At 50.4% G+C, this 27,658-nt stretch overlaps 2 protein-coding genes across 2 annotated transcripts; both read right to left on the bottom strand.

The window, feature by feature from the left end:
• Window positions 1–27: 27 nt before the first annotated feature.
• LOC146753432 (rho GTPase-activating protein 32-like) lies at window positions 28–3,707 on the bottom strand. Its single transcript, XM_085529362.1, has 8 exons — window positions 3,529–3,707; window positions 3,236–3,368; window positions 2,657–2,739; window positions 2,442–2,549; window positions 2,037–2,176; window positions 1,366–1,558; window positions 859–1,004; window positions 28–537 (listed from the first exon to the last, which is right to left on the bottom strand). Exons 1-8 carry the CDS (start codon window positions 3,705–3,707, stop codon window positions 116–118), a joined length of 1,404 nt encoding a protein of 467 aa, XP_085385488.1. The 3' UTR covers window positions 28–115.
• Window positions 3,708–7,451: 3,744 nt separating this feature from the next.
• Window positions 7,452–27,652, bottom strand: LOC146753431 (uncharacterized). Its single transcript, XM_085529361.1, has 9 exons — window positions 27,296–27,652; window positions 22,825–22,963; window positions 21,659–21,796; window positions 17,713–20,594; window positions 16,361–17,512; window positions 15,369–15,455; window positions 9,162–9,234; window positions 7,794–7,889; window positions 7,452–7,591 (listed from the first exon to the last, which is right to left on the bottom strand). Exons 4-9 carry the CDS (start codon window positions 18,442–18,444, stop codon window positions 7,452–7,454), a joined length of 2,280 nt encoding a protein of 759 aa, XP_085385487.1. The 5' UTR covers window positions 18,445–20,594; window positions 21,659–21,796; window positions 22,825–22,963; window positions 27,296–27,652.
• Window positions 27,653–27,658: the final 6 nt, after the last annotated feature.

Below are 27,658 nucleotides of genomic sequence, written 5' to 3'. Positions count from 1 at the left end.
AATGAAAACTCAGAATGCAGTCATGGCACGATTGAGCACGAGCGTGCCTTTATTCAGTAGGAGAAAGGAGGGGGTGTGAAGCTTGGCGGAACGACGGGACTCATCCACTGTTGTCTCACGAGAGTGGCTCAGAAGTCGTGCTGTTGCCCGGAGCCTGGGCCTCTTGGCCTGATTCTACCTGCCCCTCCAAGATGTTTGGCTTCTCCTCTGTAAAGCTGACCTGAGCCTGCATGGTTGTGCTGCTGTCGGGCCACTCGGGCTGTGCTTTCGCTGGGCTTTCCTGGAAAGGCTCTGGGTCACAGTCCAGGCTGGTGCCTGAGGTGTCTGGCAGGCTCAGGTCAGCAGGTTCATCAGGGATGGGGTGAATGAGAGCTTCAACGATGATGACATTTCTTTCTTCGTCACTGCTGTCATATGATAGGCTGTCACTTGAAGTGCCGCATCCTGTGCTTCCCATGAGCTCTATATTGATGGAAGCACAGGATGCGGCATCATCATATGAGCTGCGTCCTTCAGTTCCACAAGGGCTATAGTCTCCTAGGAACGAGTAGATGCACAGTGGTTAGTGTTGAATGTTCAGAAGATGAATCATGAAACAGGTTCTTGACATTTGGCATTTTTTAGTGGTGGTGGGCAGAAGCAAATATGCTTCTAGCAACAGTGTCACTGTCTTGAAAGTGATCCTCGTGCAGGTCCAGCTCTTGTGTTGACAAGAGACTCATTTGGGAAAGACAGGGGTCAACTGAAGATGTCAGGCACGGGCCTGAACTCCACAAGGAGGTACAAGCCCACTGAAAGCAAGAATTCTACCAGTGTTGCTGACAAGCAGTGTTTTGAAAGCTGGATTTGCACCCTTACCTGCCAAGACCACGACTTCTGCTTCAGAGGGCGCACTGGCACTGCTCTGCAGTTGGTGTTCGGCCATATGGAATGGTCTGTGCAGGCAGAAGCACGAACACCAACTGCAAGCTGGTGACTCTGCCCTCTTACTGGGAGAACTTGGTCTGGAGAGAGAAAACAGAGCATGCTGTCAGTCGCGGTGCAGGGTGAGGGAAGAGCTGCACTGAGCCCTTGCCAATAGTTGCCCATTGCCAGCACTGCCTGCTTTCTGCTGAAACACAGCTTAGAAACACACTCTGTTTCAAACAGCAGAGGATGCTTCCATTCCTACAGCTCAGCCCTCAAGTCCTGCTGGCTACATTCTTCTCAACCATGTCAATCAAGATACAGAGCATGTGAGTAAAGGCTACACAGCTGGACAGGACAGGAGCTGGCAGGCTCATATATATATAATGGACAAATATTAAACCAATAAAACCCACCCAACCAATGAAGATACGGTCTGGAAAGGGAAGTCCTCTTTACCTCTTAGATGGAAAATCAATGACAGTGTGGAAGGCCCCAGGTACAGCTGCGGGGCCTTCCTCCACTTCGATCTCGCTGCTCCACGTAGCAGTGGGAGAGCTGCTCTGGCCGCTTCTCTGAGCCTGTGCCTCCTGCAGCGTGAGCAGCTTTGTAGCAGGAGACACAGACTTGGGCCCGGCCAGAGAACTGTGCCCTGCAAGGGAAAAACACAGGTAAGACGGAGGATCAGAAAGCAGCAGCACAGCCATCCCAGTTCTGCATTTCTCTAAGACTTCCATATCCGAACCACTCAAAGAAGAGGAGCTCAAACTAACAGTGTGCTCAGAGGTATGCTCGTGGCAAAGGACACAGTCATAATTAAGAGCAGCTCACTATACTGAAACAGGCAAACAAAAAGCCTAGAAAAACTAGGGGGCAGGGATCTCAGAAAGCTTTGCTGCCACAATTCAATCAAGCTTCAGCTGCTTGCAAAATATCTTAACAGCAGTGACAGTTTTCTCCATGTAAGGTTTGGGTTTGGACACACTAAGGACCCAGCAACAGGGCACCATATGCTAATCTAAGCCCAGAAGCCTGCTGTCTCCTCGACAGCAAAACCATTTTCAAAGGTTTTGGAGAAGCCCTGGATTGGATCAAAGTGTCAGATCAAGCTAATGGAGGAAGACGCTCACCCTCTCCCACGGCTGATGTGGTTTCGGAGCAGAAGATGACATCTGTGTGACTGATTATGAATTCCACAACATCTGTCTGTGTCTGCAGCTCCATGCAGGCAGCTTCACTATTGGAGCAGGCAGATGGGCTCTGCTGGGATCTGAAGAAAAGGCAGATCTTACAAGTTATTTCCCCAAGATCATTTCTCCAAGTCTGAATTTCTGTAGCCAAAAACTGTCAAACTGGGCTCTGGAGACTTCCGCAGTGGGCAAACAGCGATGCCACTGACGAAATTCTCCTGGATGATCAGGGACACAGCAGTCCCAGCTAAACAAGTGAGTAGAAACTGTCATCTAGAAATTGTGTCCCTGGGGTAGGAGGAGAGCAGAACTAAGCATCGTGTTGAAACAGAAAAAGAAGTTTACCTTAAGAGGTTTGGAGCCCACACAATAGCTAAGTTGTTAGCGTCCATGCTGGTGTCGGAGCACTTCCCTGCAAGAGACGCCAGGTGTCTCATTAGGTACGCCAGGGTCCTGGAAAACAAGAGAGGCAGATGTTCACCACCAAAAAGCAAGCTGTGCTGCAGTGCACAAAACAAACATAACTTCATCCAGCTCAGCAGACCTAGTGCAGCACTGACCTGTAGTGAGGAGCGGGCAGCTGCTGGATGGCGTCCTTCATTCTCTGCACCCGCTCCTCCTCTTCTGCAGCACCGGCAGCGTCCTGGAAAAAGGCAGGAAGGGATTCAGACACCAATCAGCATAGATAGCTGCCACAGGTTTGTGAACCATGGGACAGTGCGCTAGTGGTCAGCACTGAGGCAGACTCGATGCCTTCCAAGAGGTATCAGGGGAACACAGCAGCACGCAGCCTGTGCCACCAAGGCCAAGCATTGCAAGATCTGGGGGGCTTTACTGCCTGATTACATAGTGCAGCTACTCGCAGCAGGGATTTTTTCTCCAAAATGCTAATAACCCCATTCTAGCAATAGCTGGGGAACAGCATAGGAAAGGGAATTCTCACAAGCATTGTGAATAGCTTAAATAAGCACCTCCTGGCACCACCACAAGTGCCATCAGTGAGAGGCAGGATATGACAAAGACATGCCTCATGGGGCTAACAGGAAGAAGACCTCAGAGCTGGGGCACTGCTGCAACCACTAGCCAGGACGCCCAGGGAACAGGTATGTGTCATTTCCAAGACATTCCCCAGTGCTTACCAGGAACTTGTCATACAGCTCCTCGGTCAGCAGCGGGTTTGGGAGCTCCCTGAAATACATCTTGCACAGGGAGCTCACGCTGTGAATGTCCTGGACGCTGAGCTCAGGAACCTGCTCCGTATCGAATTCATGGCTGCAGAGAAGGACACAGAATTGGGCAGAGGGCTTTGAGAAAGACGAAAACAAGTCCACAGCCACACAAAATAGAGTCAAGAAAAGGAAGGGGATCCTCTGAACACCCGCAGCATGGCACGTGCCCCTACTGACAGCTGTGTCAGTCGCAGCACTCTTACCGTAGTCGCTGGATCTTGGACTTGACTCCAGACAGGCGGTATATCCCCCGCACCACGCCATGATGCTCAATGAATTGAGCACAGCTCTGCAGGACCTGGGGGACTACAGAACAAGAGCCAGCGGTTAGCTCAACTTGCCCAACGAAGGAAGATCTCAGGAATGGGCTGTTCCTTACCATCACGGCCAGTGCAGAGAAGGTGCTCCCCCAGGTCACAACCAAACACCCCTTCCTTCTCTGGCTCCGGCTCCGTCGCTCTCCTGGGGCGGGCCTTCACCAGGGAACGAAGGAAGGGGATGAGCTTGCCCCGTCTCCTTGGCACTGCACAACAAAACAAAGAAACCAGTTCATTTCAGGCTTGGCTCGGTTGGACGAGGCCAAACATAATGCATTTGACAAAGCATGTAACAATGGGAAGAGAATTCCCAACAAGGACACGCAAGAACAGATTTTCCCTATCCCTGGAGGTGCCCAAGGAGCTTAATGCAGTCCTCTTGCTAAGCTTGCTGAACTTGGGTATTAACAAATCCCCTGAAACTCACATTTTGATCCCATTTTACTAACCCGAATTATCAAATGTAACATACGTACCTGGCTCTGGCAATGAGTTGAGGAGGGAATCGGGAACTTTTCCACTGATGAGTTCAATGCACTCACCAGGGAAAAGCCCAACCTGTAATAAGAACAAAAAGACAGGTGGGCATTAGACCAAACACAGAGCCAAAGGGAAGGTCCTCTGACACCAACACAGGGCAACCGTTTTCATCCAGAAGCCATCCTGTGCAGGCAGAGCAGCTCCAACCTGAGATTCCTGACTCTACTCAAGTTGTGCTCTCTGCTCAAAAACGTGTGCCTACCTCAAAGCCACGCTTGCCTCTCCAAAAGGGGCTCAGCTCCTTTGGTGGCATGTCAATAATGCACACCAGATCTCCAACCTGCAAGAGATTGAAACGTCAATCCCACATTCAGCAAATCTGGTAGGAAAACAGATCTCAAACGACTGCCTTCTTCTATGCATGACAACAAGGAACGCCTGTAACTGCTTACCTCAAGGGAGAGCTCACCCGGCCCCTGGGCGACGTAGGTCTTAATAACATGGGCCGCCGCAATCGCTGGAACGTTCAAAGATGACACCACACGCTCCAGCTGCGGCTTCCGCATGTTATCAGCCTGCAAAACAGAGAACAGGCCATGGTCAGGGGCTGAGGACAAACCAGGAGAATTTCAAGGTGAGGAGCACATCTGCAGAGAAAGCTGCAGCAAATGTGCTCCGTCCTTATCAGGTGCACTTCAGAAGGAGCTGCACGTCTCATCACAGTTATTTTTCTTCCTGGCGTGCATTGCCAGGCCATGCAAAGATGCATCTCTCTCTACCCAGACTAATCAGCAATGGCACTGGCGCAGACAGTTGGCCAGGCCTTTTTTGGCCCAATCTTTCCTGCAGGAGAGTACATCTGCAGCTCCTTCTAATGGCTCAACACAGGGAACAAAGACCAGCCAGAGCTTCATACTGTACCTCCGTCGCCACCAACTGAGGCTCACGGCTGATCCCACTGCACGCAGCACCCATCACAGCAAGTGTGAACAGCTGGAACAGAGCAGAAACACACTTCTGTTTTCTCTATTCACACAGCACAGTATGGACAGAATTCTTCAGAACTACATTCACATACCATGCGGCAAAACCATGCAGGGGAAAAAACATGGCACGTACCTGGCAGTGAGATCACCTCAAGCTATCTGCAGCAGTTCCTTGTCACTTTGCTCTGATGGAATGAGAGCAAAAGCTGCACCGAGGCAGTGGGCGGAGGGCGAGGAGAGGAGAGAGAAAGAGCAGGTCAGTGAGCAGGGCTAAGACAGTCATGGAATAACACACACAGCACAACTGTCCCATCCACTTGCTGCAAGACATGCTGAGTCTCAGGCTACGTGATGCCTGTCCACCCAGCAACTTTACAATGCTTCCACTACTGAGCAAAGACAATGGAAGAAGCACGGGACAGGTGCCAACTTTACTGATACCCCCTTTGGAACGTGTGTACCGGGGAAAATTACGTCTGATGGTCCAGAGTAAGCAATATGGTGCTGTGAGCTCCGACAGCCAGCAGTTCTCAACACCTCACTGCCCACCCATCCATCCCACGCCAGCTCAACTTACCTACAAGCTGCTGCACACGATGGTGTGAAGAAAAAAACACTAAAGGAACTAACTAACTAACTAACTAACAACACTAACTAACTAACAACACTAACTAACTAATGGCACTAACTAACTAAAGTCACTAACTAACAAACAGAACTAACTAACAAACAGAACTAACTAACTAACGGCACTAAAGGCACAAGACCAAGAAGACAACCAACCACTCCGACCACTAGCTCACCCACAAAGGAACACAGAACGCACCGCTCCTCCCCTCATTCCAGCCGCTTATGACATCACCAACGGCCAACAGCCTGGTCCACCATGACCCCCCACAAGGCGGGGAGCCAAGACCACGTGGTCACATCTGATTCCAACACGGCACCACAACATTCCAGGACTCAGTGTGGGCTTGGAATTCTATCCTGGTGTGGCAGCGCAATGGGAGGTGTTAGGGCACAGCTGAAGAGCTGACAGACACCGGACGTTTCCAAAGGAGGGTGCCAGATTAACTCTCAGCATTCTCTTGCGGGGCTCTTAGGGATGCTTCAAACCCATTTTCACTGCCTAGCTCATTTCTAGAAAGTCCAGTTGAGAAATGCTCACTTTGTCTGGGGAACGCCTCTATGCATCATGAATGAAAAATAAAATAAAATGGGCACGCGACCCTATGAAACTTACCTCTCTGCTCTTGCTGTCAGCCAGACACCTCAGATGAGCATGACGTGTCCCTGCTCCTGAATGAAGATCCACCCAAGTCTGTGTTCCTCTCTGCTCCATCACAGGGTCTAAAAGAAACACAGACAGAGATGATTGCAAGATAATTTGAGCAGACGAATAGGAAGGATGCACATGAATTCTCTTTAGCAAGAAATACTACTTGAGAATCCACAGACAGTTTTTTGAGAGGTAGTATGAATGATGAAGAGAAAGAAAATAGATTCATTAAAATAACCTAGTTAATTATCTCCCCATCAAAAAAGCAAGCTTTCTGGGCACTGTTACCAGCAGCTCCTAGAACACCTTGCACCACAAACTGCGGCACATACATTTTCTTCCCACAGGTCCCTCCCCTTTCTCATTACTGTCAGATTCACTCAGGTTAAAATACATGGATCAGAACAGCCATTCAGTTCTGATGAGGCAGGATCCCACCACCGGGATGTCCCCCAGTCCCATTCCCTGCTTTTCCCAGCATGGGTTGGGAAATCAACAGCAACTGACATCACCTACCCAGACTTCTGCAGGGCCTTCCATTTGGTCTCACATCACAGCGAGAAGCAGGAGAGCTCTCGTGGCACAAAGCTCGGGGCTGCAGAAATCAAGGCTGCCTCTAAGATGGTGCTTCAAACAAAATGTGGAACTGGACATGAGACATGAAAGACAGGGCTGCATGTGCAACATCAGCGCTTCCTGCAGAGCACATCGCACAGCTGTAGGCACACTGCAGAAGACTCACACAGCACCTGAGAGGTAACAGCTCAGGAAGGAAAACCTTACCCCGGGAACACAGCCACAAGCTACTCTCTTCTTCGTGGCCTTCCTTCACACTCAGCATTTCCCTCAAGAGTGCTGCTCAAGGTGATGCTGTCTCCAGCTGTTGGCCACTTGCACTGCTGGATGCTGCACCCACAGCTCATTCTGCTTGGGGCAAAGCCTGCTGGCTTCACTGCAAACCACAGGCACAGGCCACAGCCTGATCCACCTGCTTTGTCTGAAAGGCTTCTAAGGCTGCTCTCATGGGATCCCTTCTGCTGCTCCTTCTCTCTGGGCAGGAAGCTCTACTCTCTCAGCAACAGCCAAGAGCTGGAAGGCTGGAAACGCCTCCAATCCCCACGGATGATTCTGTCTACAAACACAACAGCTGCCTGCTCTTCAGCAGGGGGATGCTCACCCAGCAAAGCGCTCACCCACCAGATACCTTTTCCATAATCTCAGAGCTGTGACAGCAGTGTGCAGCTCTTGGCACTGCATTTCCAGTCAAGGTAAACATAGATCTAAACTACTCCTTCTGTGTTCATACATAGATCCAGTTTGGGCTGGAGATCGAGAGCTCAATACAACAGATATAATGTGAGGTGCAACTGGAAGACGTTTCTCCAAGCCAACAAAAGCCAACTCACCAACCGTCAGCCAGGTCTTGCTAATTCGGATGATCGGAGCATGAGGGAGGGGATCGGACATCGGACCACAAGTGTCCATTTCCACTGCAGCTCCATCTAGAGAAGAGCATCAATCAGCAGGTGAGGATGAATTCATTCCCAGGCTGCAAAATGTATCTGTTCTTTACACAGACAAACCAACATTGATCCCTAACCAAAAAAAAAGGAACGGCAGGAGCTAATACGGACCAAAGAGGTTCTTGTTCCTACGCCTCATCCTCTCATCTCAAGTCCTGGGTGATGCCCACAGGCTTCAAGTCAGGTCTCAAATCCATTGGACTCCTGTCACTGGATTCACCCTGGCCTGGTCCAAGCCCCGGTCCTACCATAGAATCATAGAATTGCCCAGGTTGGAAAATACCTTGAAGATCATCAAGTCCAACCGCAGCCTAACCAGTGACCTAACTGTAAATACCCTACACTAAATCATATCCCTGAGTACCACATCCAAACGGCTCTTAAACACAACCAGGGATGGCGATTCAACCACCTCCCTGGGGAGCCTATTCCAGTACCTAACTACCCTTTTTGTAAAGAAGTGCTTCCTAATATCCAACCTAAACTTGCCCTGCTGCAACTTGAGGCCATTTCCCCTTGTCCTCTCACTTGTCACTAGTGAGAAGAGACCTGCCCCACTCTCACTGTAAGAACCTTTCACGTACTGGAAGAGGGCGATAAGGTCTCCCCTCAGCCTCTTCCCCAGACTAAACAGCCCCAGCTTCCTCAGCCTCTCCTCATAGGGCTGATTCTCCAAGTTTTTCATGAGCCTTGTTGTCCTTCTCTGGACCTGCTCCAGTAACTCCATGTCTTTCCTTTCCTCAGGTCCCCAAAACTGAACACAGTACTCGAGGTGAGGCCTCATCAATGCCGAGTACAGGGGCAGGATGACTTCCCTAGTCCTGCTCACCACACCATTCCTGATACAAGACAAGATGCCATTGGCCCTCTTGGCCACCTGGGCACACTGCTGGCTCATATTCAGCCGACTGTCCATCAGCACACCAAGGTCCCTTTCCATCTGGGAGCTTTCCAGCCACACCTCACCAAGCCTGCAGGGTTGCCTGGGGTTGTTGTGACCAAAATGCAGGACCCGACTCTTGGCCCTATTGAAACTCATGCCGTTAGCATGAGTTAACCAGACAGACCCTGGAATGAAGACTGCTCTCCAAAGCCCAGCAGGACACCAGCACACAAGAAGTTGATCAGATCCATCCCCAAGCAAGCACCGAGCCTCCCCAGGAAACTCCTTGCCATCAGCTCCTTCATCGCCTTTCCTTTCCTCCACACCTCAATCCCAAAGTAGTTTCCACATCTGCCAGCACGTGTTACCTCCCACCTGCTCATCGCACACTGCTTCAATAGCACCAAACTTGCTTCCAGGGCCCTCCTTCACCTCACTGTGCTAACATTCATGATTCAAAATACACAGAAATCCTAGCAGAAGTTCTTGGTGAAAACTGCACCTAACATTCCTCCTTCTACAAGCAAACAGGCCCAACACGTGGTCATGAAAATGCTTTCATCACAGAGAAGCAGAGATGGCACGGCAGGACAGACGTAATCAGAGTGCAAGTTTGAAGCAATTCGAGAACCTAGTCGTTCTTGCTGCAGGACCCCTGACTTCTGTTAAAAGCTGAACGGTCCCCAGAGCACCTGTTTCCATCAGCTGCCACCATCCAAAGCAGCCAGCCTTCTTACAGTCACCTGGCCCAAACATCCCTTTTGCTCTACACTTGATTCCTGCAAGAGATGGGAGCTCAGCATGCACACCATCCGTCCAAAACCCTATCCTTGTAGCAAGGGATCACAGCACTGGCACAGCTGAAACAAAAAGGGTGTGCGAGTTTCCTGTTAGCACTCACTGTGAACAAATCTACCACTGAGCAACACTGTGAGCCCCCACTTACCTCAGCACAGGTCAACCTGTAACCCCAGCCTTCCCCTATCCATGTGCACACGCACACCCACGCGCCACCCTCCCTGCATTGCACACCCACGTCCACGCACTGCATTGTATGCCCTCCTTTGCATTCATAGACGTGTGCAAACCATCCCTGGAAACACGTATGTGCCTACACCTTCCACAAATATTCGTTTGTCTGCACCTGTGTGCAACCCAACTCCTCAGCAAACGCACGCGTTTGTGCCACCCTGTCCACGCACTCACCACGTGCCCTTCTCATCACTGCTGCCTCCTCTGGTACCGGACCCACAGATGCTTCAGAGCTCATTAGCATGGACTTCCTTCCTCCCCTCAGCAGCTGCTCCTGCACTCACCTTCATTCCTACTCAGATACCGGCCGCTTCCAGCACCAGCTGACCTGCAAGACACAGAAAGGAAAGGTGGGAGTCATGCAAACGCACAAGCCCAAGGCTGCGTCACCACCACGTATGGCAGCCTCGGGAAGTCAGCTGCAACTACAGCCTTTGTCAGAATGGAAACAGGCACCGTCAGTTAAGTGTGACCTCTGAACTCATTGCCACCATCAGAAATAGGCACTGAAATCGCTCACTTCACTGCAGCTGGTTACCTCCAAATTCTTTTGCTTTTGGGAAAATGCGGACACGGAATTGAAGGACACCAGAAAACTGACAACTACTTCATTGTAGGTGGTTAAGCTTGGAAGCAGGACTTGAGCAAGAAAAGCTTCTCAGCTCCTTGTAAGGCACTAAGTGATGGGATGATTTCCCATACCTACAGATATCCTGTCCTCTGCCACAGGTGGCTGAGTGACACAAAAGCTGTGTCCTTGGTTCCCGGCGTTACCTTCTCATGCCGTTCATCTTGCTCTGCAGCTCCTGCTCTGAATAGTCTTCTTATATTCCCATGTGATGTACCCTGAAATGCATCATTTAGTGAGTCTGAACAAAACATAAGACATTAATTGGAACTATGAAGAAATGTCTTTTTTGCAGCCTGGTCACTCTTCGTCATCGGTATCCAGCAGGAGATCACGAAGCCCTGGAGGCACGGTGGTATCCACGCCATCATCCGAAACTTCGCATATATATATATCATTTATATTATTTTATATAGTACATAATATATAGTATTATGTATATAGTATACTTATACATATAGTATATGTATATATATATGCAGACTGCCACTGTCCAAACGTTCGGCTCCCCCAGCTTTTCCTGGGGGTTGGAGCATTCCCGTTTGGGATTTCGGTGTGGCCTCAGCTTTGTCCCCATCTCCTGGAGCTGTGTGAAGTTTCTACCCAGACGCTTGCCGAGTGCTCCAAGTTGCTCTGAAGCTTCTGGCACGCTTCATCACCATCACTTTCTGCCCCTCTCCTGCTGCCTGGTCTCTCTTCGTCATCGGTATCCAGCAGGAGATCACAAAGCCCTGGAGGCACGGTGGTATCCAGCTCATCATCTGAAACTTCTTCCACCAGATTGGAAGGAACCAGTCCTCTTGTGCCGTCTGTCAGCTCTCCCAGAAACCAGCCATCCTCATCCATGTCTCCACAGATGTAAACGTATTGTCCAGCTGTCAGTGGAAGCTCGTTTTCTGGGTCCTCATTCGGGCCCTCAAAAGGATTGTAGCTGTGACGAGCTATGAATCTTCGTATTGGTGGTGATGGTCTGCGACAATGCATGATGCAGACTGCCGCTGTCCAAACGTTCGGCTCCCCCAGCTTTTCCTGGGGTTTGGAGCATTCCCGTTTGGGATTTCCGTGCGGCCTCAGCTTTGTCCCCATCTCCTGGAGCTATGTGCAGTTTTCCTCCAGACGCTTGCCGAGTGCTCCAAGTTTGACGTCAGCCTGCTGGACACTCTGCAAGAGAAGGGCTTCATAGAGCAGCAGCTGTGGAGGGAGCAGGAGAAACAGCATGAGAACCAAGGACACCTCTAGGAAAAGAATGAGTAGCTCCAGGCTTTCAAAGTAGGTCTTTGACCAGGAACTGTTATTGCAGTAGCTTTCCTCCAATTGGTGTGTATGGTTTATAAACGCCCTCGTCTGTCTGCTATAAAAGCATGGCTTTTCGGGCAGTCGATGGATGCCGCCGTATTTAACCATATTGCTGTCTGGCTGTTTGTCCTAGCGCGCTGACCTTTTGCCTTCAGGTTTGCAAACTACTGTCTCAGGAACCAGAGTTATTAGGCATTATCCAGGTTATCGTGTGCTTCTTACTGTTAATAGATTGGATGTGAATCCAATAGGTTCTAATGGTACCAATGGTGCTGGAATCTGCGGGATTAATCATTGAATGTATTAGTAATGCTCGGTTATGATGCTATTAGCCTATCTTAATTTAAAGCCTTTTCTTAATTTGCAAAGGCAAAACCTGGAAAGGAATCTCAGGCAAAGGGATGACCCCGTATCACAGAATGGTGATTACATCTTACTCTTCCACCCAGCTAACAGGGATTTTTCCAATAGGACCACTCATCTCTTGAGAGGAAGGCGCACGCTCATAGAACTGAATGGGAGAGTTGATTTCATTTTCCAAGCAGGTGTTCCACTTGGGCTCTGTATCACGCACTGGCCATGCGGATATGGAGTCCAATGGGAAGAAATCGTTCAGAGCCTGAATGCAGGAGAGAATGTGTGGTGGGTGAGAGAGGAAAGGTGCACTTTGAAGCAGGGGACGCCCTGCTGGCACTGCCTGTCGCATCCACCACCAACACGGTTTGCTCTTTCTCCTGCTCCACAGCTGCTGCTCTGTCAAGTCCTTCTCTTGATCCATGGCTGCTGCCATTCTTCTGGGATTACAACAGGGGGCTGGGAGGGAGGTTTTGGGCAGAGGGAGGGAGGGAGGGAAGTTGATTGGGGGTGGGAGTTGGAGGGGGTGGGATCAGAAAGGATTGTTAGGGTGGGAAATGGTTGGGTGGGAATACTGTCATTTCTTGACTGTTTGCTACGTTCCATGATTAAATGTCTTTGCCATATTTCTGCCTGCCTGCCTGCGGCCGTTCCTTCAGTTCCAAAGCCCACCTCCCCAGGCCCCCAGGCCCACCTTCAGGGCAATGTGGCTTCAGGGCAGCAGAAAGGGCAGTGTCCCAGATCTGCCACCACCATTGGACCCATCCCTCCCCTCCTCAGTCAGTTCTGCGTGGGAATGGAGGGATGAGAAAGGGGGATGGATGGCAATTCTAATTAAGGGAGAGCTGAGTGGCTCAGCCTGGAGTGGAGGAGGCTCACTGCCATCCCAGACACAGCCATCAGTCCCCAGGTGCAGAGAGGACTGAGCCAGGCTGCACCCTGCAGCACCCAGCAGCAGGATCCCAGTCTGAGGCCTGCCTAGGTCGTGTGGCTGCGCTGCAGGCTGAGCTATGGAGAAAGCCCCACTTGGAGATTTCTTCGCTCCCTGAATGTTCCCCCCTTTCTCCATCTTGCTCTGCTCCATCCCCAGCCGCAGCCCGGCGTCCCCGACATGTTGCTGTGCTTGCAGAGCTGGACTTGGCCCTTGACCTGTACAGGCCCCTGTCCCCACCTGTCGGATATCCACCTTGCCTTCTCACCCCTCTCTCTAGATCCAGTTCATGCCCCATCTATCTCACCTCCATGTCCCACCTACGTCCTCTCTACGTCTTTTGCTCTCCCCCAAACCACCCTCACGGTGCCTTACCTCCTGGCAGCCTCAGGGAAGGAGCACCCGGTGCCCTGAGCCCACAGGCCCAGCCCTGCACAGCACTGCACACACCACTGTCATGGCGGCGCCCGGGGCTGCCGCACAGCATCCTGGGAGTGGTAGTTCCTGCAGCTCCCAGCAGGCCCAGGCGAGGGCAGAGGGGAGCAGTGCTGTCAGCCGGGAGCTCGCCCAGAGAGCCCGATGTTCGGAGCACTTCACACCAGGAACTTTGGACTCGGCTGCTTCTGGCCACAACGTCCCTGAGCTGCTCAGGAAGCACAACTGTCTCACCCTCTGACAGCTGGGCTGTGCAAAGGAGGCTGCAGTTGCAGGCTCAGCTCTGCCCTGTTCCAGCAATGCACTTCCTTACAACTGGAGCACTGGCACGCTTGCTTCTTGCTTCAACGGAGCAATCGCCCACCGCTTTGCACACCTCTGTGCTCGTGCAAATGGCCACCACCCCATCCCTGCACACACACACACACACACACACACACACACACACGGAATCACAGAATCACAGAATGACCCGGGTTGGAAGGGACCTCAAGGATCATGTAGTTCCAACCCCCCTGCCTAGCAGGGCCACCAAACATACACCTTTACTAGATCAGGTTGCCCAGGGCCCCGTCCAACCTGGTCTTTAACACCTCCAAGGACGGGGCATCCACAACCTCCCTGGGCAGCCTGTTCCAGGGCCTAACCACTCTCCTAGTGAAGAACTTCCTCCTAACATCCAACCTAAATCTTCCCTCTTTTAACTTAAAACCATTTCCCCTAGTCCTGCTATTATCAGCCCTTTCAAAGAGTTTACTCCCCTCCTAGGAGTAAGTTCCCTTCAGGTATTGAAAGGCTGCAATGAGGTCACCCCGCAACCTTCTCTTCTCCAGGCTGAACAAACCCAACTCCCTCAGCCTGTCCTCATAGGGGAGGTGCTCCAGCCCCCTGATCATCTTCGTGGCCCTCCTCTGGACCCATTCCAAAATCTCCATGTCATTCTTGTACTGAGGGCTCCACACCTGGACACAGTACTCCAGATGGGGCCTCACAAGAGCAGAGTAGAGAGGGACAATCAACTCCCTTTACCTGCCGACCACCCCTCTCCTGGATGGGTGGAGATCCCATTTGCTTTCTGGGCTGCCAGAGCACACTGCTGGCTCATGTTAAGTTTCTCATCTATCAGGACCCCTAGGTCTTTTTCTGCCGAGCTGCTCTCCAGGACAACTCCTCCCAGCCTGTACAGGTGCCTGGGGTTCTTCCGGCCCAAGTGCAAAACCTTGCACTTTTCCGTGTTGAACCTCATTAGGTTCACCCGAGCCCAGCTTTCCAGCCTGTCAAGGTTCCTCTGAATGGCATCCGTTCCCTCCACCGAATCGACTGCACCACTCAGCTTGGTGTCATCAGCAAACTTGCTGAGGGTGCACTCCATTCCCTCATCGATGTCATAAATGAAGATGTTAAAGAGCACCGGTCCCAAGACAGACCCTTGAGGGACACCGCTCGTTACCAGCCTCCACCTGGACATAGAGCCATTGACCACCACCCTCTGTCTGCGCCCTTTCAACCAATTGCTTATCCATCTAGTTGTCCACCCATCAATTCCACTTCCCTCCAATTTGGAGATGAGGATGAGATGGGGGACCATGTCAAAGGCCTTGCTCAGGTCCAGGTAAATGACATCGGTCGCCTTCCCTTCGTCCACCAACGCCATCACTCCATCATAGAAGGCCACAAGATTAGTTAAGCATGACCTTCCCCTGGTGAAGCCGTGCTGGCTGTCTAGGATTACGTGCTCGTTCTTTATGTGATCGAGCCTGTTGTCCAGGAGGATCTGTTCCATAATCTTCCCAGGCACGGAGGTGAGACTCACCGGCCTGTAGTTACCTGGGTCCTCCCTGCTCCCCTTCCTGTAAATGGAAGTGACGTGACCCTTCCTCCAATCGTCCGGGAACTCACCTGACAGCCACACACACTTACCACCGCGTCCTTGCACACCCTCTTCCCACAGAGTCCAGAGCACATTAATGTCTTCTGACACTCACACTCAGAGAGAAAATGTCAAGGGGGAGCATGAGCATGTACATAAAGGATGTACGGACCTACAGTTAAGGATGTGGTTGTGCATCTGAGTCTGTGCCTGCAGACAATGCAAGCGCTATGCATTGTCAACCAATGGAAATGATCAAACAGCTGCTTTGGGACAGACTGTCTGTAGGGCTCAGGCAGTGTGGCCTTCCAAGGTACTTCAGGTGTCTCAAAGAACAGAGGCAAGCAGTGATGATTCCTTTCTCTCTCGATTTTAATACTTGAAGGTAGAGCGCTTGAGAAAGACTTTGGAGGCTTTCCTCAGCCTCCTCCTTTCCTTGTACCTTTACAAAAGCGGACTGCCAAAAACCAAGAAGACTGGACACACTTTTTGGGTTTGGTTGTTTTTATTTTTTTTAGAATATTATAATATATATAATATATATTATATATTACACATAATATATAGTATATAGTACATAATTATATACTATATATATATTATATAATATATAATATTTGTTGTTGTTGTTTTGATGTATTTTGTGAATTTTTTTGGTTTTTTTTTTTTTTAATCCAGTCCAATGAAATAAATCCTCAGTCATACAAGGGATGAATTTTTAAGGTCTTGCTGCTGATGGACCACACTCCACTTGAACATCAAGTGGAGCAGGAGGTAGCCTTCATCCAGAAAGGTGGAATCTTGATAAGATGTTGATGTCTTATGGAGAGGAATTTCGGTGTCCCCCAGGCTAAGCCAACACACAGGCACAGATTTCTGGATGGTGACCATCACTTTCTGCCCCTCTCCTGCTGCCTGGTCACTCTTCATCATCGGTATCCAGCAGGAGATCACGAAGCCCTGGAGGCACGGTGGTATCCAGCTCATCATCTGAAACTTCTTCCACCAGATTGGAAGGAACCAGTCCTCTTGTGCCGTCTGTCAGCTCTCCCAGAAACCAGCCATCCTCATGCATGTCTCCACAGATGTAAATGTATTGTCCAGCTGTCAGTGGAAGCTCGTTTTCTGGGTCCTCATTCGGGCCCTCAAAAGGATTGTAGCTGTGACGAGCTATGAATCTTCGTATTGGTGGTGATGGTCTGCGACAATGCATGATGCAGACTGCCGCTGTCCAAACGTTCGGCTCCCCCAGCTTTTCCTGGGGTTTGGAGCATTCCCGTTTGGGATTTCCGTGCGGCCTCAGCTTTGTCCCCATCTCCTGGAGCTGTGTGCAGTTTTCCTCCAGACGCTTGCCGAGTGCTCCAAGTTTGACGTCAGCCTGCTGGACACTCTGCAGCTTCTGGCATGCTTCTGGGCCTTCAGGGTGGTTGTGGGCCTTCAGGGCCTGGCACTGCCTCTCCAGGTTGCTCAGGGCCTCTTGTTGCTCTGCAGCCTGAACACCCACCTCTGCTACAGCCCGACGGCAGGCCCTGGCCCCGCTGCAGGAGGCGGGTGGCTGCCCCTCCACGTGCTCCAGGATGTAGTGCAGGAAGCGCCTTCTCTGCTCCTGCAGCTCACACTGGAGGCGCTTGCTCTCCACGGCCTGCTCTCCACGGGACTTCCAGCAGAGCTGCCGCTGGACTTGCTGCTGCATTCTGCGGTCCGCTCTGCTGCTGCCGCTCCTCAGCAGCGCCTCCGCCAGCTGCCGCTGCAGATGCCATGCGTGGCGGATGGTGTCGTTGCGCCGCTTCTGCAGCAGCTCCGTCATCTGGCGCAGCTGGGCCTCCTTCTCCCGCAGCAGTTGGCGAATCTCTGCTTCCCACTGCCTCAGGCTCTGCTCCCGCAGGCGCTGCAGCTTTGACACCCGCACCCGCTCCCACTTGGAGCGCAGTTTGTCGGCCAGCAGCTGCCACTCCCGCTCTGCCGCCTCCTGCCGCTCACGTCTCTCAGCAGCGCAGCGGCGCTGCAGCTCCTGGGAGCGGAGCCGCTCACCCTCCAGCTGGGCCTGCAGTGCCTTCAGCTCCTGCCTCTTCTCCTCCCACTGCGCAGGGCAGGCAGGGGGCTGTGCCGGGCCCCGGCGGGGTGAGGGCCGGCTTCCAGGGAGCCCCAGGTCTTCCTTGGCTGTCTCTGGCACCTAGAACCAGAAAATCATACCATAACAGAATGGTCTGTGTAGGAAGGGGCCTTCAAGACTCTCCCGTTCCAAGCCCATGCCAAGGGCAGGGACAGCTTCCATTAGCTCACGTTGCCCAGAGGTGCCTCCAGTGGTGTCTGCGGAGCCTCCCCTCCCTCCCCAGGCTGAACAATCCCCACTCTCTCAGTGTGTCATCTCACCTGGACGTGAGCGTCCTTCATGGCCGGTCGACTGGAGCCCTGCTCTGCACAGTGGCGGCGCAGAGCTCCTTCTCCGTCCTGGGAGCAGGACATTCCGTTGCGGAGCTCGTCTTCCAAGCTGCCCACGACGTACTGGTTGAAGAGCCTCCTCTCCAGCTCCAGCTGCTGCTGGAGGTGGCGGATGCAGGCGGGCTGCTCCCCATCCGTCTCCCAGCGCAGCTTGCTGAGGACGTCCTGCAGCTGGGCATGGGCCGCCTCGCTGCAGCTGGGGGGGTTCCTCAGCACCTTGGCCAGCTGCTGCTGCAGCTCCCGAGCCTGGCGCAGGGCTGCATCGCACTCCCGCTGCAGCAGCTCCTTTGTGGCGCGCAGCTCGGCCTCCTTCCAGCGCAGCAGCTGCCGGGTCACCGTCGCCCGCTGCCGCTGCTCCCACTCCTTCAGCTGCTGCTCTTCCTGGGCCTGCTGCTTCTCCCAGGCACAATGCAGTTGGTCGGCCAGCAGCTGCCGCTCCCGCTCTGCCGCCTCCTGCAGCTCACATCTCTCGGCAGCCCAGCGGCGCTGCAGCTCCTGGCAGTGGAGCCGCTCGCCCTCCAGCTGGGCCTGCAGCACCTCCAGCTCCCAGCTCTTCTCCTCCTGCTGCGCAGCGCAGGCTGGGGGCTGTGCCGGGCCCCGGCGGGGAGAGGGCCGGCTGCACTTGCCTTGTCCCCGTCCCGCACTGCCTCGCAGCACGGCCATGGCAAGATCTGAAGCTGAAGAGACCTTCGGCCTCCAAAAGCTCTGGCCAAAGGCCACCAACAATCGCTCTGCTCTCACTCGTGGGGTCTGCAAGGACAGCTGCCCCTGACCCCGTAGCGCCCACTGCCTCTCGTCCCTGTCGCAAGGGTGTGCAGACAGTGAATGCCTTGGGGGTGCTGCGCCAGCACCTTCTGTGCTGTGTGCTGGCCCAGCTCATAGTGGAGGGCGGGGCAGTGGCCTTCAGCTATTGGACAGTGAGGCCTTCTGGCCCAGCTCATAGTGGAGGGCGGGGCAGTGGCCTTCTGTGCTAGATTCTGCTCATAGATTCCACGTGTGAGAGGTAGATGTGTTTTTGCGGCGGAATTTGTCAGTATTATCAAGCTCATCTGGAGTTATAAGTTCAATGGTGCCATGCTTATTTGGAATTGTTTTAATTATTTTTTAAAGAAACTAAGGAGTATTTAAAAACCAAACAGATGGAAACACACACAAAGATGAAAGGAAACAAACAACAACAACAACAAATCCTTCCCTCCCCAACCAATCCAGACTCCGATCTTTCACTGGAATCACTTGATAAGCATTAACCCTTGGCAGCTGGCTTTGCCGTAATTGCTTCCCAGAGCTTGGCCTGCGTGCTTCTTAACAATATTATCTCTGGGTGGCTGTGGGTGGTGATGTCAGTCCTGAGAACGGTTCAACTTCACACTGGGGTTAACACAGTTTGTACAGGTCGTCCTGGCTCACCAGCACTCCCTGCACTGTGGTACCATTCCTTTTGACACCTTCATTCCTTGCTTTTATCCACCTGATGATGACTGACGTGTAACTATCCATGGTATCTCCAACTTCCTAACAAACTGGGATTTGAATCAAGGGACCTATCTGCTATCAGTTAGATGTGGTCACAGAAGAAACCCATCATAAAGCCCTTTGCAACGTGATGTAGTGTCATGGAGTCATTGATTGTAACACCAGTCCAGGAGGCCCATTGGGAACACGGTTGTTGGAAAGTGTCTAAGTTTTGATAAGAGATGTGAATGTGCTGGGGTCACCCTCTTGTAATTTATATGGTGGGGTGCCCTACGCACTCTGTTCTCTGAAATTTCTATAGACTATATCAATACCTGAACTGGCCAAATCAGTCTTTATCCTGAACCATTTGGATTGCCTTGGAGATGCTCAAATGGAAAATTCTATTTGTATTTAGCCTTGGAGCAATGTTCAGAGTTGTAGCGTGGTATAGTGATAGTGCTGCCCAAATCGAGTGTTCAGCTCAGTTCAGAGCTGACTGCTGGACCGAGAATCTCTACGATATTAGAGAACATATTTGCTCTATAAATTGTCCTGGCAAAACATAAAGTCATCTTTGAAAACACCACCTGGCAAGTCCACATGTTGTCAAATTGGACTAGACATGCTTTTGAAGAATTAAACTCACAAGTGCAACAAGCATTGCAAATGGCACTGCAACAACACTTAGTGCTTGATATGTTAAAACTTAACAGAGTGCATGTGGCATGCAAAGTGTAATCAAAGGGTAATGTATTTCTGTTCGTAATGCTACAGCCTTCCTAGAAGAAGCTTGAAGACAAGAGATCATAGAGCAAACATCTGAACTGTTCCACTCGGACCATCCTCTGACATTCTGGATGCTTCTCCTAACCAGGATTTCCTGCATATTGCACTTTAAAAAGCACTATGTTCTGGGAATGAACACTGACGTCACTCGACACCATGTGCAGCGGATGGGTGATCACCGTGTGAGCTGTGGAGGCTGCTGTGCAGGGCTGGGGATGGCACCTCCCCCATCTTAACTTAGAGGCCAGATGGGGATTGATTGGGAAATAAATTCCAAACTCACATTAAAATAAGTTTTGTATTGGCTCTGGTGTTCCGAACAATGTATATCTGGCAGTAACCTCCACCTGTGGTGCAGCAGTTTGGGCAGTGATGTTGGCAGTGTTTGGCAGATGCTGCTAGTGAGCTGTGTCTGCAGGGGCAGCACGACTGCCACTCTGCTCTGCTCCCAGATTTATAAACACGATGGAACTCAGGTTGGAACAGATGGAAGAATTCACTGGGTCTGACGTCTTCTGCAGATCTGCAGTCGGTTCATGGAGCTGAAACAATTCATCTCCTTATTGCTCCTGAAAAAGATTTTGCATAAAACAGTTGACATGTGATCACTGAAAATTGGAGAGTTACAGCAACACAGGAAAGAATTTACAGAAAATGGCTTATTTTATGAGGAAAAACTTGCATTACTTCAGGAGTTTGGTGTAATTCTGTCTCCCGGCAGAAAGTTCCCAAGGTACAGACAGAAAAATCTTGGCAAAAATCATCAGGTACTGCACTTTCACTTGACTAAGTGCTATTGAGACATTGTATAGTGGAATCTGCAGGAAAGGTTGTGAGGGGATTTCCCCAAGGAGAAGTGAGATTTCAGGAACGGGACACACTCAGAAAACCCAGAATGATATTGAGGCAAATGTAAAAACGGCTGCTACAAAGCCAGTGATAACAAGAAAGAATTCACTTCCAGGAGTTTTTCAGAGCCCAGTTAAAAAGATTCACGGCACTGGCTGTAGGATCCTCTTTATTTCAAACAATCTGGATTTCTGAGCTAACTTTAGTTTACTTCCAATGAGAGCTGTGATTCAGACCAAGGTATTTCACAAGAAAACACCACTTTCCCAGAGTTCAGATTTGTTCCTAAGAAATCCCAACAAATCCCAGAGCTCTGGAAATAAGGAACTATAAGGGAAACAATGGCTGAGCTCGTATGTCTGCTTTGGGAAACCAAACAATCCCATTAAGTAACGCCCCCATGAAAGCCAGCAGCACTCTTCCACTGACGCAGTAAAGATCCCTGTTGCATACTGGTGATGGATTGGCTGCAATGGAAACCTCTTTTCTAAAGGTTAACAATCCCCCCAAAGCCTGGACTGCCTCATGGCTGTAACTCGTTATCTATCTGGAAAATGTCAGGTTGGCCGGTGTCCATTGTCACATGCAGCATTAAGTGTCCCGAGGTCTTTACCAAGGAAAATGTTTGTCACAGACAGGTAACTGCCAGCAAAGAACGTCCAGCATTGTCTGCACTGGAGCAAGCAAACAGCAAAGCAGAGCTTTTCACAAAGGACAAAGAGAAAAGTTCCCATGTGTACTGATCTCTACAAGAACCAACAGAATAATGGCAAGAAGGGATTACCTTATATCAGAGAGGTGTTGCAGTACAACAGGAGCTTCTCTGTATTTTGAATGTCCAGCCTGCAGTAACAAAGCAAGGTGGCACAGCGATGGAAAAAGGACTCGTTACTGCAGGCTGCCAGGACGGGCTGCAAGGGACCTGCAAAAGAAGAGGATTTTTAAATGGCTGCACAGATGTTGGGGCAGAACAAATAAACTGGTGACTGATGGCTTTTCAGGGCTTTATATGCAACCGGAATAACTGGGTTGGTTCTGGGCACATGGTGCACAACTCAGGTAGAACTAGGAATGGCGTGGCATTGACTGCACCTACAAACCACCGAGTGCCATCCTCCTGAAGTGGAGTACATCTCATCAAGCATTATAGGACACACTGAAGGCAACAGTATTTGTGGGCACCTGCTAGATGACACTGTCAGGTGAACAAACTGACCAACAGCAAATGCCTTCAGTGCAGAAGTGGCACCGTGTGAAGAGGCAGCAGCCCGTGCAGCCTCTGTCTGCAGCGTGTGCACCAAAAAGCCATCCTGAACACAGTCCTGCCTGTCAGTAAGACCCCAGAGATAGAGTCAGCAACTAAAGAGACCAAGTGACAGAAAGCATACTATGGATTTACAGTCCAGCTCGTGTCTAGCAGTTTGAGGCATGTTTTGTCAGAGCAGCCCAATGCTTTGGTCCATTAGTGCTTCAGAACAGAAGCAGACAGCAACTTGTCTATAGGCAACTGATTCTACCAAAGAGAAAAGCACTGCAGAAAGTCTTATCTCCAGCTGCTGAGAAATCAATTCCCAGTCCTACCTCCATTCAATTAAGCATGACTCCTCCTTCTCCAAGGAGGATCCTCTATGAGGAGCAACATGGCAAAACGTGACCCTCTCACGTTACTCCACTATCCTTCAAACCAAGGCATCTAGCATCTCAAGCTTGGATTCTGGCAGGCAACAGGTTAGGAGGCAGTGGGTTCTTTCCTCACCAATCAGATCTTACAGCCGCACTGACCTTCCTATTTAGCAAAGCCAGACCCAAATCTCTCTTGTGCAATATTATGGCTGGTTTTGAAACTTGCAGCACATCCCTGTAATGGGGGCCGTGTGTTTCCCACATAGCTGGATTTGGGCTTTGGCATGAAAATTTGCAGTTGCTTTCTTTGGAACAGCAACAACCTACCTGTTAAGGGAGCTTGATGAAGATTTTCCACTCTCTGAGTACGATCTGACACAGCATCTGTTCCACAGCTTTTAGCAGGCCACTGGTGAGATGATACACTCACATTGGAGTTATTACATTTCATTTCTCAAATTTCATTCTGTTAAAGACAGTGTTTCAATTAAGAGAATGTACAGGTATTCCATAGGTACTTGAAGGAAATCTAAGCAATGATCCCTACAGTCTCGCTGTATAAAACTCCGCTGAGAGTCTGAAAAAAAATTCAGGAGTTAACTGCTGGAATAATTCAAGATCTGCCCACACTGTACAGAACACTGAGTCTGTTCTTTTGCACTTTACTTGGAGAATGTTCCATCCTATAACTTCTGCTCTCAATTGTAACACATGATTTTTTATAAAAAGAAAGATAACAAGTCAGCTCTTCAGTGTGCACATTGATGAAACTTGGTGAAATACAACTTTAAGAAAAGGTAATTTGAAAACTTCAATATTCTTATCAGAATCTCTGCTATTAGTTACCGTTCCAATGTTCTGATCTGATGATGTGTCTCTCAGAGCTGTTTTGTCACTCCCCCCCTCAAATGCACTTCAAGTGCTTTAGGAGCATCACTGGAATTTTGAATAAACTTGATATATTTTAGCAAAGCTGCTACAGATGCATGACTGAAGTACTTTGGAAAAATATAATCTTGATTGAACGCTGAACAGTGTTATTTAATTATAATCCAGGTAATTAAATTAATTAAACCAAGGAAATCACCTTCCAGTCACTCAGCTCTCACCAGGGAAATCGCTTCCCTGCCAAGCAGATGCAACCAACACAAGCTGCTACATCACTCTAGGGCCCCACTGAGTCTTCCCAAGGGGTCTCCAAAGGCTTCCCTGTTGACTTCTGGGAACCTGGGAACACTCACATGGAAGCCAGTGCCCCCTAATGTGCCCCAGAGGTTTCTCAGGGCCCCACAATTAGCTCTACAGACATCCAGACATGCCCCAGAGCAAGTATGTGTGCTGTAGGGAGCCCAAGAGACATTCCAGAGCACCCTAGTACTCCTCAGTGCACTCATGGATGCTTCACCTGTGTCTAAATATGCCCTACTGGACTTTGTTTTCTCTTCTGGAGCTTTCCTTAGTTCTCAGCTTTGCTTTCTCATGCCATTTATCTCGCTCCACAGCTTTTGCTCGCAATATTCTCTCTTGCATTCCCACCTTCCAACAGAATCACAGAATTGTAGGGGTTGGAAGGGACCTCTAGTGATCGAGTCCAACCCCCCTGCCATGGCAGGTTCCCTACACCACGTTGCACAGGTAGGTGTTCAGGCGGGTCTTGAATATCTCCAGAGAAGGAGACTCCACCACCTCCCTGGGCAGCCTGTTCCAGTGCTCCGTCAGCCTCACCGTAAAGAGGTTCTTGCACACATTTGTGCGGAACTTCCTATGCAGAAGTTTCAGCCCATTACCCCTAGTCCTGTCCCCACGCACTACTGAAAAGAGACCAGCCGTGCCACTATGGCCCCCACACCTCAGGTATTTATAAACCTGGATCAAATCCCCTCTCAGCACCGCCAACGACAACCCTCTGCACTCTGCCAGTCAGACAGTTCACGACCCACTTCACTGTCCACTCATCTATCCCATACTTCCTCAGCTTTGTTATAAGGATGTCATGGGGGACAGTATCAAAAACCTTTCTGAAATCAAGGTAGACTACATCTACCACTCTAGCCCCGTCCACCCAGCTAGTGACATCTTCATAAAAGGCCACCAGGTTGGTCAAGCACGACCTCCCCTTGGTGAACCCATGCTGAGTACTCCTGATAACCTCCTTATCACCCAGTTCTCTGGAGATGGCATCCAGCACAAGCTGTTCCATCACCTTCCCTGGGACAGAGGTGAGGCTGACTGGCCTATAATTACCTGGCTCTTCCTTCTTGCCCTTTTTGAAGACTGCAGTGACATTGGTCATCCTCCAGTCTTCAGGCACCTCCCCAGTTCTCCAAGACCTCTGAAAGATTACAGAGAGCGGCTCAGCAATGACCTCCACCAGTTCTCTCAGCACCCGTGGATGCACCCCATGCACCCATCCCATGTATTTATGGACATTAATGTTTCCTAGGCAATCACAGACCACCTCTTCCCTGACTAAAGAGAAATCTCCTATTGTCCAGACTCTCTCATTAACCTCCAGGGTCTGGGATTTCTGAGGGAGAGCCTTTTCACTAAAGACAGAAGCAAAGAAGGCATTCAGTGTTTCTGCTTTCTCAGCATCCTCTGTTATCAGAACGCCTTCCTCCCCCCCTTGTTTTTTGTTTATTAGCAAACTATTAATATACTACAAAATAATAGCACTAATTACTAAGTAACATCACCATGCCAGCATCCCGACCACCTGCTTTAGAGATTTATCCTTCATTTTGTGTAACACTTCAAACACTGCAAAGAAACAAAGCAAGTGCAGAAACAGGACGCCACTTCCCTCAGGATTTTACAGACTCATTCATGTCTGACAGATGGAGGCCCTGACAACAAGAGCTGTGTCTGTCCATAACAAGGACTCACCTCTGCAGGTGCAGGGGCAGCTCTCAGAGAAGCCTTCTTCATTTCTGCTTTCTTCTCTTTTTGTCTTTTGACTGGGAGCTGGTGTTGATCTGCCTGAGGGAAGGGAGGCCCCTTCAGAGGGATCTAGATAAGCTGGATCAACCTCACTGGGCTGAGGTGAATGGGATGTGGTACACCCAGGCCAAGTGCCAGGTCCTGCACTTTGGCCACAATAACCCCATGCAGCGCTATAGGCTTGGGGCTGAGTGGCTGCAGGGCTGTGCAGAGGAAATGGACCTGGGGCTGTTGGTTGATGCTCAACCGAACATGAGCCAACAGTGTGCCCAGGTGGCCAAGAAGGCCCACGGCATCCTGGCCTGTCTAAGAAATAGTGTGGCCAGCAGGAGCAGAGAGGTAATCATCCCCTTGGACTCAACACTGGGGAGGCTGCGCCTCAAGTCTTATGTTCAGTTTGGGGTTCCTCGCTACAAGAAAGTCATTGAGGCACTGGAACTTGTACATGGAAGTCTGTCCCTCGAGCAGCTCCCATTCATCATCAGCTCCCATTTTGCAAAACAGCAAAACTTCTACTGCAAATGGCTGCAGTCACCAAAGCTCAGCCCACTATCCAGGTATCAGCCTTCTCCCTTCTGTTTTCCATCTTAGCCCATAGTTTTGCTTCCAGAAATGGAACTCCTCTTTAACAGCCAAAACACAAACTAATACATCACTTTCACTGCTCCTTCCCGCACCCCCATAGGAATGGTTACCTGACATCCCCTACAGCACAGCACCTGCTCACAAGTATCATTCAAACTCTATTCTTTCATACTTCTTGAGAGAGGACGGTAAAAACTCCCTTCTGCATGGCGGTAAGGACAGTCTGTCCCCATCACATCCCTCTGTGTGCTGAAAGCTGCCATTGGATCTCTTGCAGCCTGCTGGCTGCTGCTCACAAACACAGGGAACTGCACCACACTGATTCTAAAGAGAGAAAGGAAGAAACGCTGGTGGGAATGGGCACCCAAGGATTGCAGAGATGCTCCAGATTGTGACAGAGATGGAATATCAGAGTGCTGGGACATGATTGATCACTAAGGAAAACACTTGGAAGCACATTCAATCAGCAGAAGCTGTAATTACTGGGCACAGTCAGCTTTCCTATGGCTCAGCTGGAGTAGGCGGGTGCTCTCAGACATCTGCTCAGGGGCTTCAGCTGAGACACTTGCACAATGCTGGGATCATTCTGATGGAAACTATGTCTTCAGATACCATGGTTAAATCCATCCAAAATGATCAAGCCGAGCTTTAGCTCTTGAGCAGCACTTCTTCCCCACCCTTCACTACTCCAAGCAGCTCCAACAAACTTCTCAGAAGAAATCCAGGCCAGCACAGACCTGGCAGACCAGAACCAAGTGCAGCTGGTGGGACGGCAGTGCCCACTCCTTGCTTCCACCCTGCTCCAGCAGGTTAAGGAGTCTGAGCATCACTGGCCTTTGACAGCTCAAGACTTTCAGCACCTCATGCCAACATTTCTCACTAAGATACACCTCAGGCATTGAATTCTCTTCTCACTACCACCTCCCAGTCCTCTCCTAGGAACAGAAACCATTCAGATTCTACAGCAAACTACAGCTTCTGCACTGCAAGAGCACACTGAACCACCTGCAACAATGAAACATGGTTTTGGAGAGTGGGTTTGAAAACACACCTTTAGACAGCTGTCTCCCTGTAGCCAAAAGGAAACCAAGCAGCAAAAGAAGAGTCCAGCCTGAAACATGCCCATGCTACTAGCCCAGGTTTTTCACAGTGAATGTAAAATCCATCCTGTTCTTGAGGTAACAAATGACCAGTGGGTCTCCCTTTGCTCCACCCCTTCTCCTTCAAAGCCAGAAAAAGAAAGAAAAAACAAGCAGAAGAAACACAGACGTACCTTTCCACACACAGAGCAGAAAGTGGAACAGCAGTTGGTCTCCTTCCTGAGACATGGTGGGGAGCATCCCAGAGGAAGCCCAAGTTCTTTGCTTCTCTCCACAGGGACTTCAAGCACTCTTGGCAAGAGCTGCTTTGGTTCTTTCTTCAACTGCTTCCATCACCAGAATCTCCTTTGGAAAAGGAACACTAAAGAAAGAATCAGCAAATGAAAAAGAATGAGCAATAACCACTTTCCCAGCTTTCTTCTGACATGCAATTAAGACTCACGACTTGGGCAAGGTCTTAAAATCAGCTGGTTACAAGAACTGTCCCCAAATATATCCAGCTTCTGTACAGCTGCTGTTATTTCTGACAGCGAGTG

Source organism: Coturnix japonica, chromosome Z (genome assembly GCF_054131305.1).
Source record: "Coturnix japonica strain WE chromosome Z, WE-NBRP24, whole genome shotgun sequence".
NCBI classification, from domain to species: Eukaryota; Metazoa; Chordata; class Aves; order Galliformes; family Phasianidae; genus Coturnix; species Coturnix japonica.
This window is presented reverse-complemented; position numbering and strand designations above follow the sequence as displayed.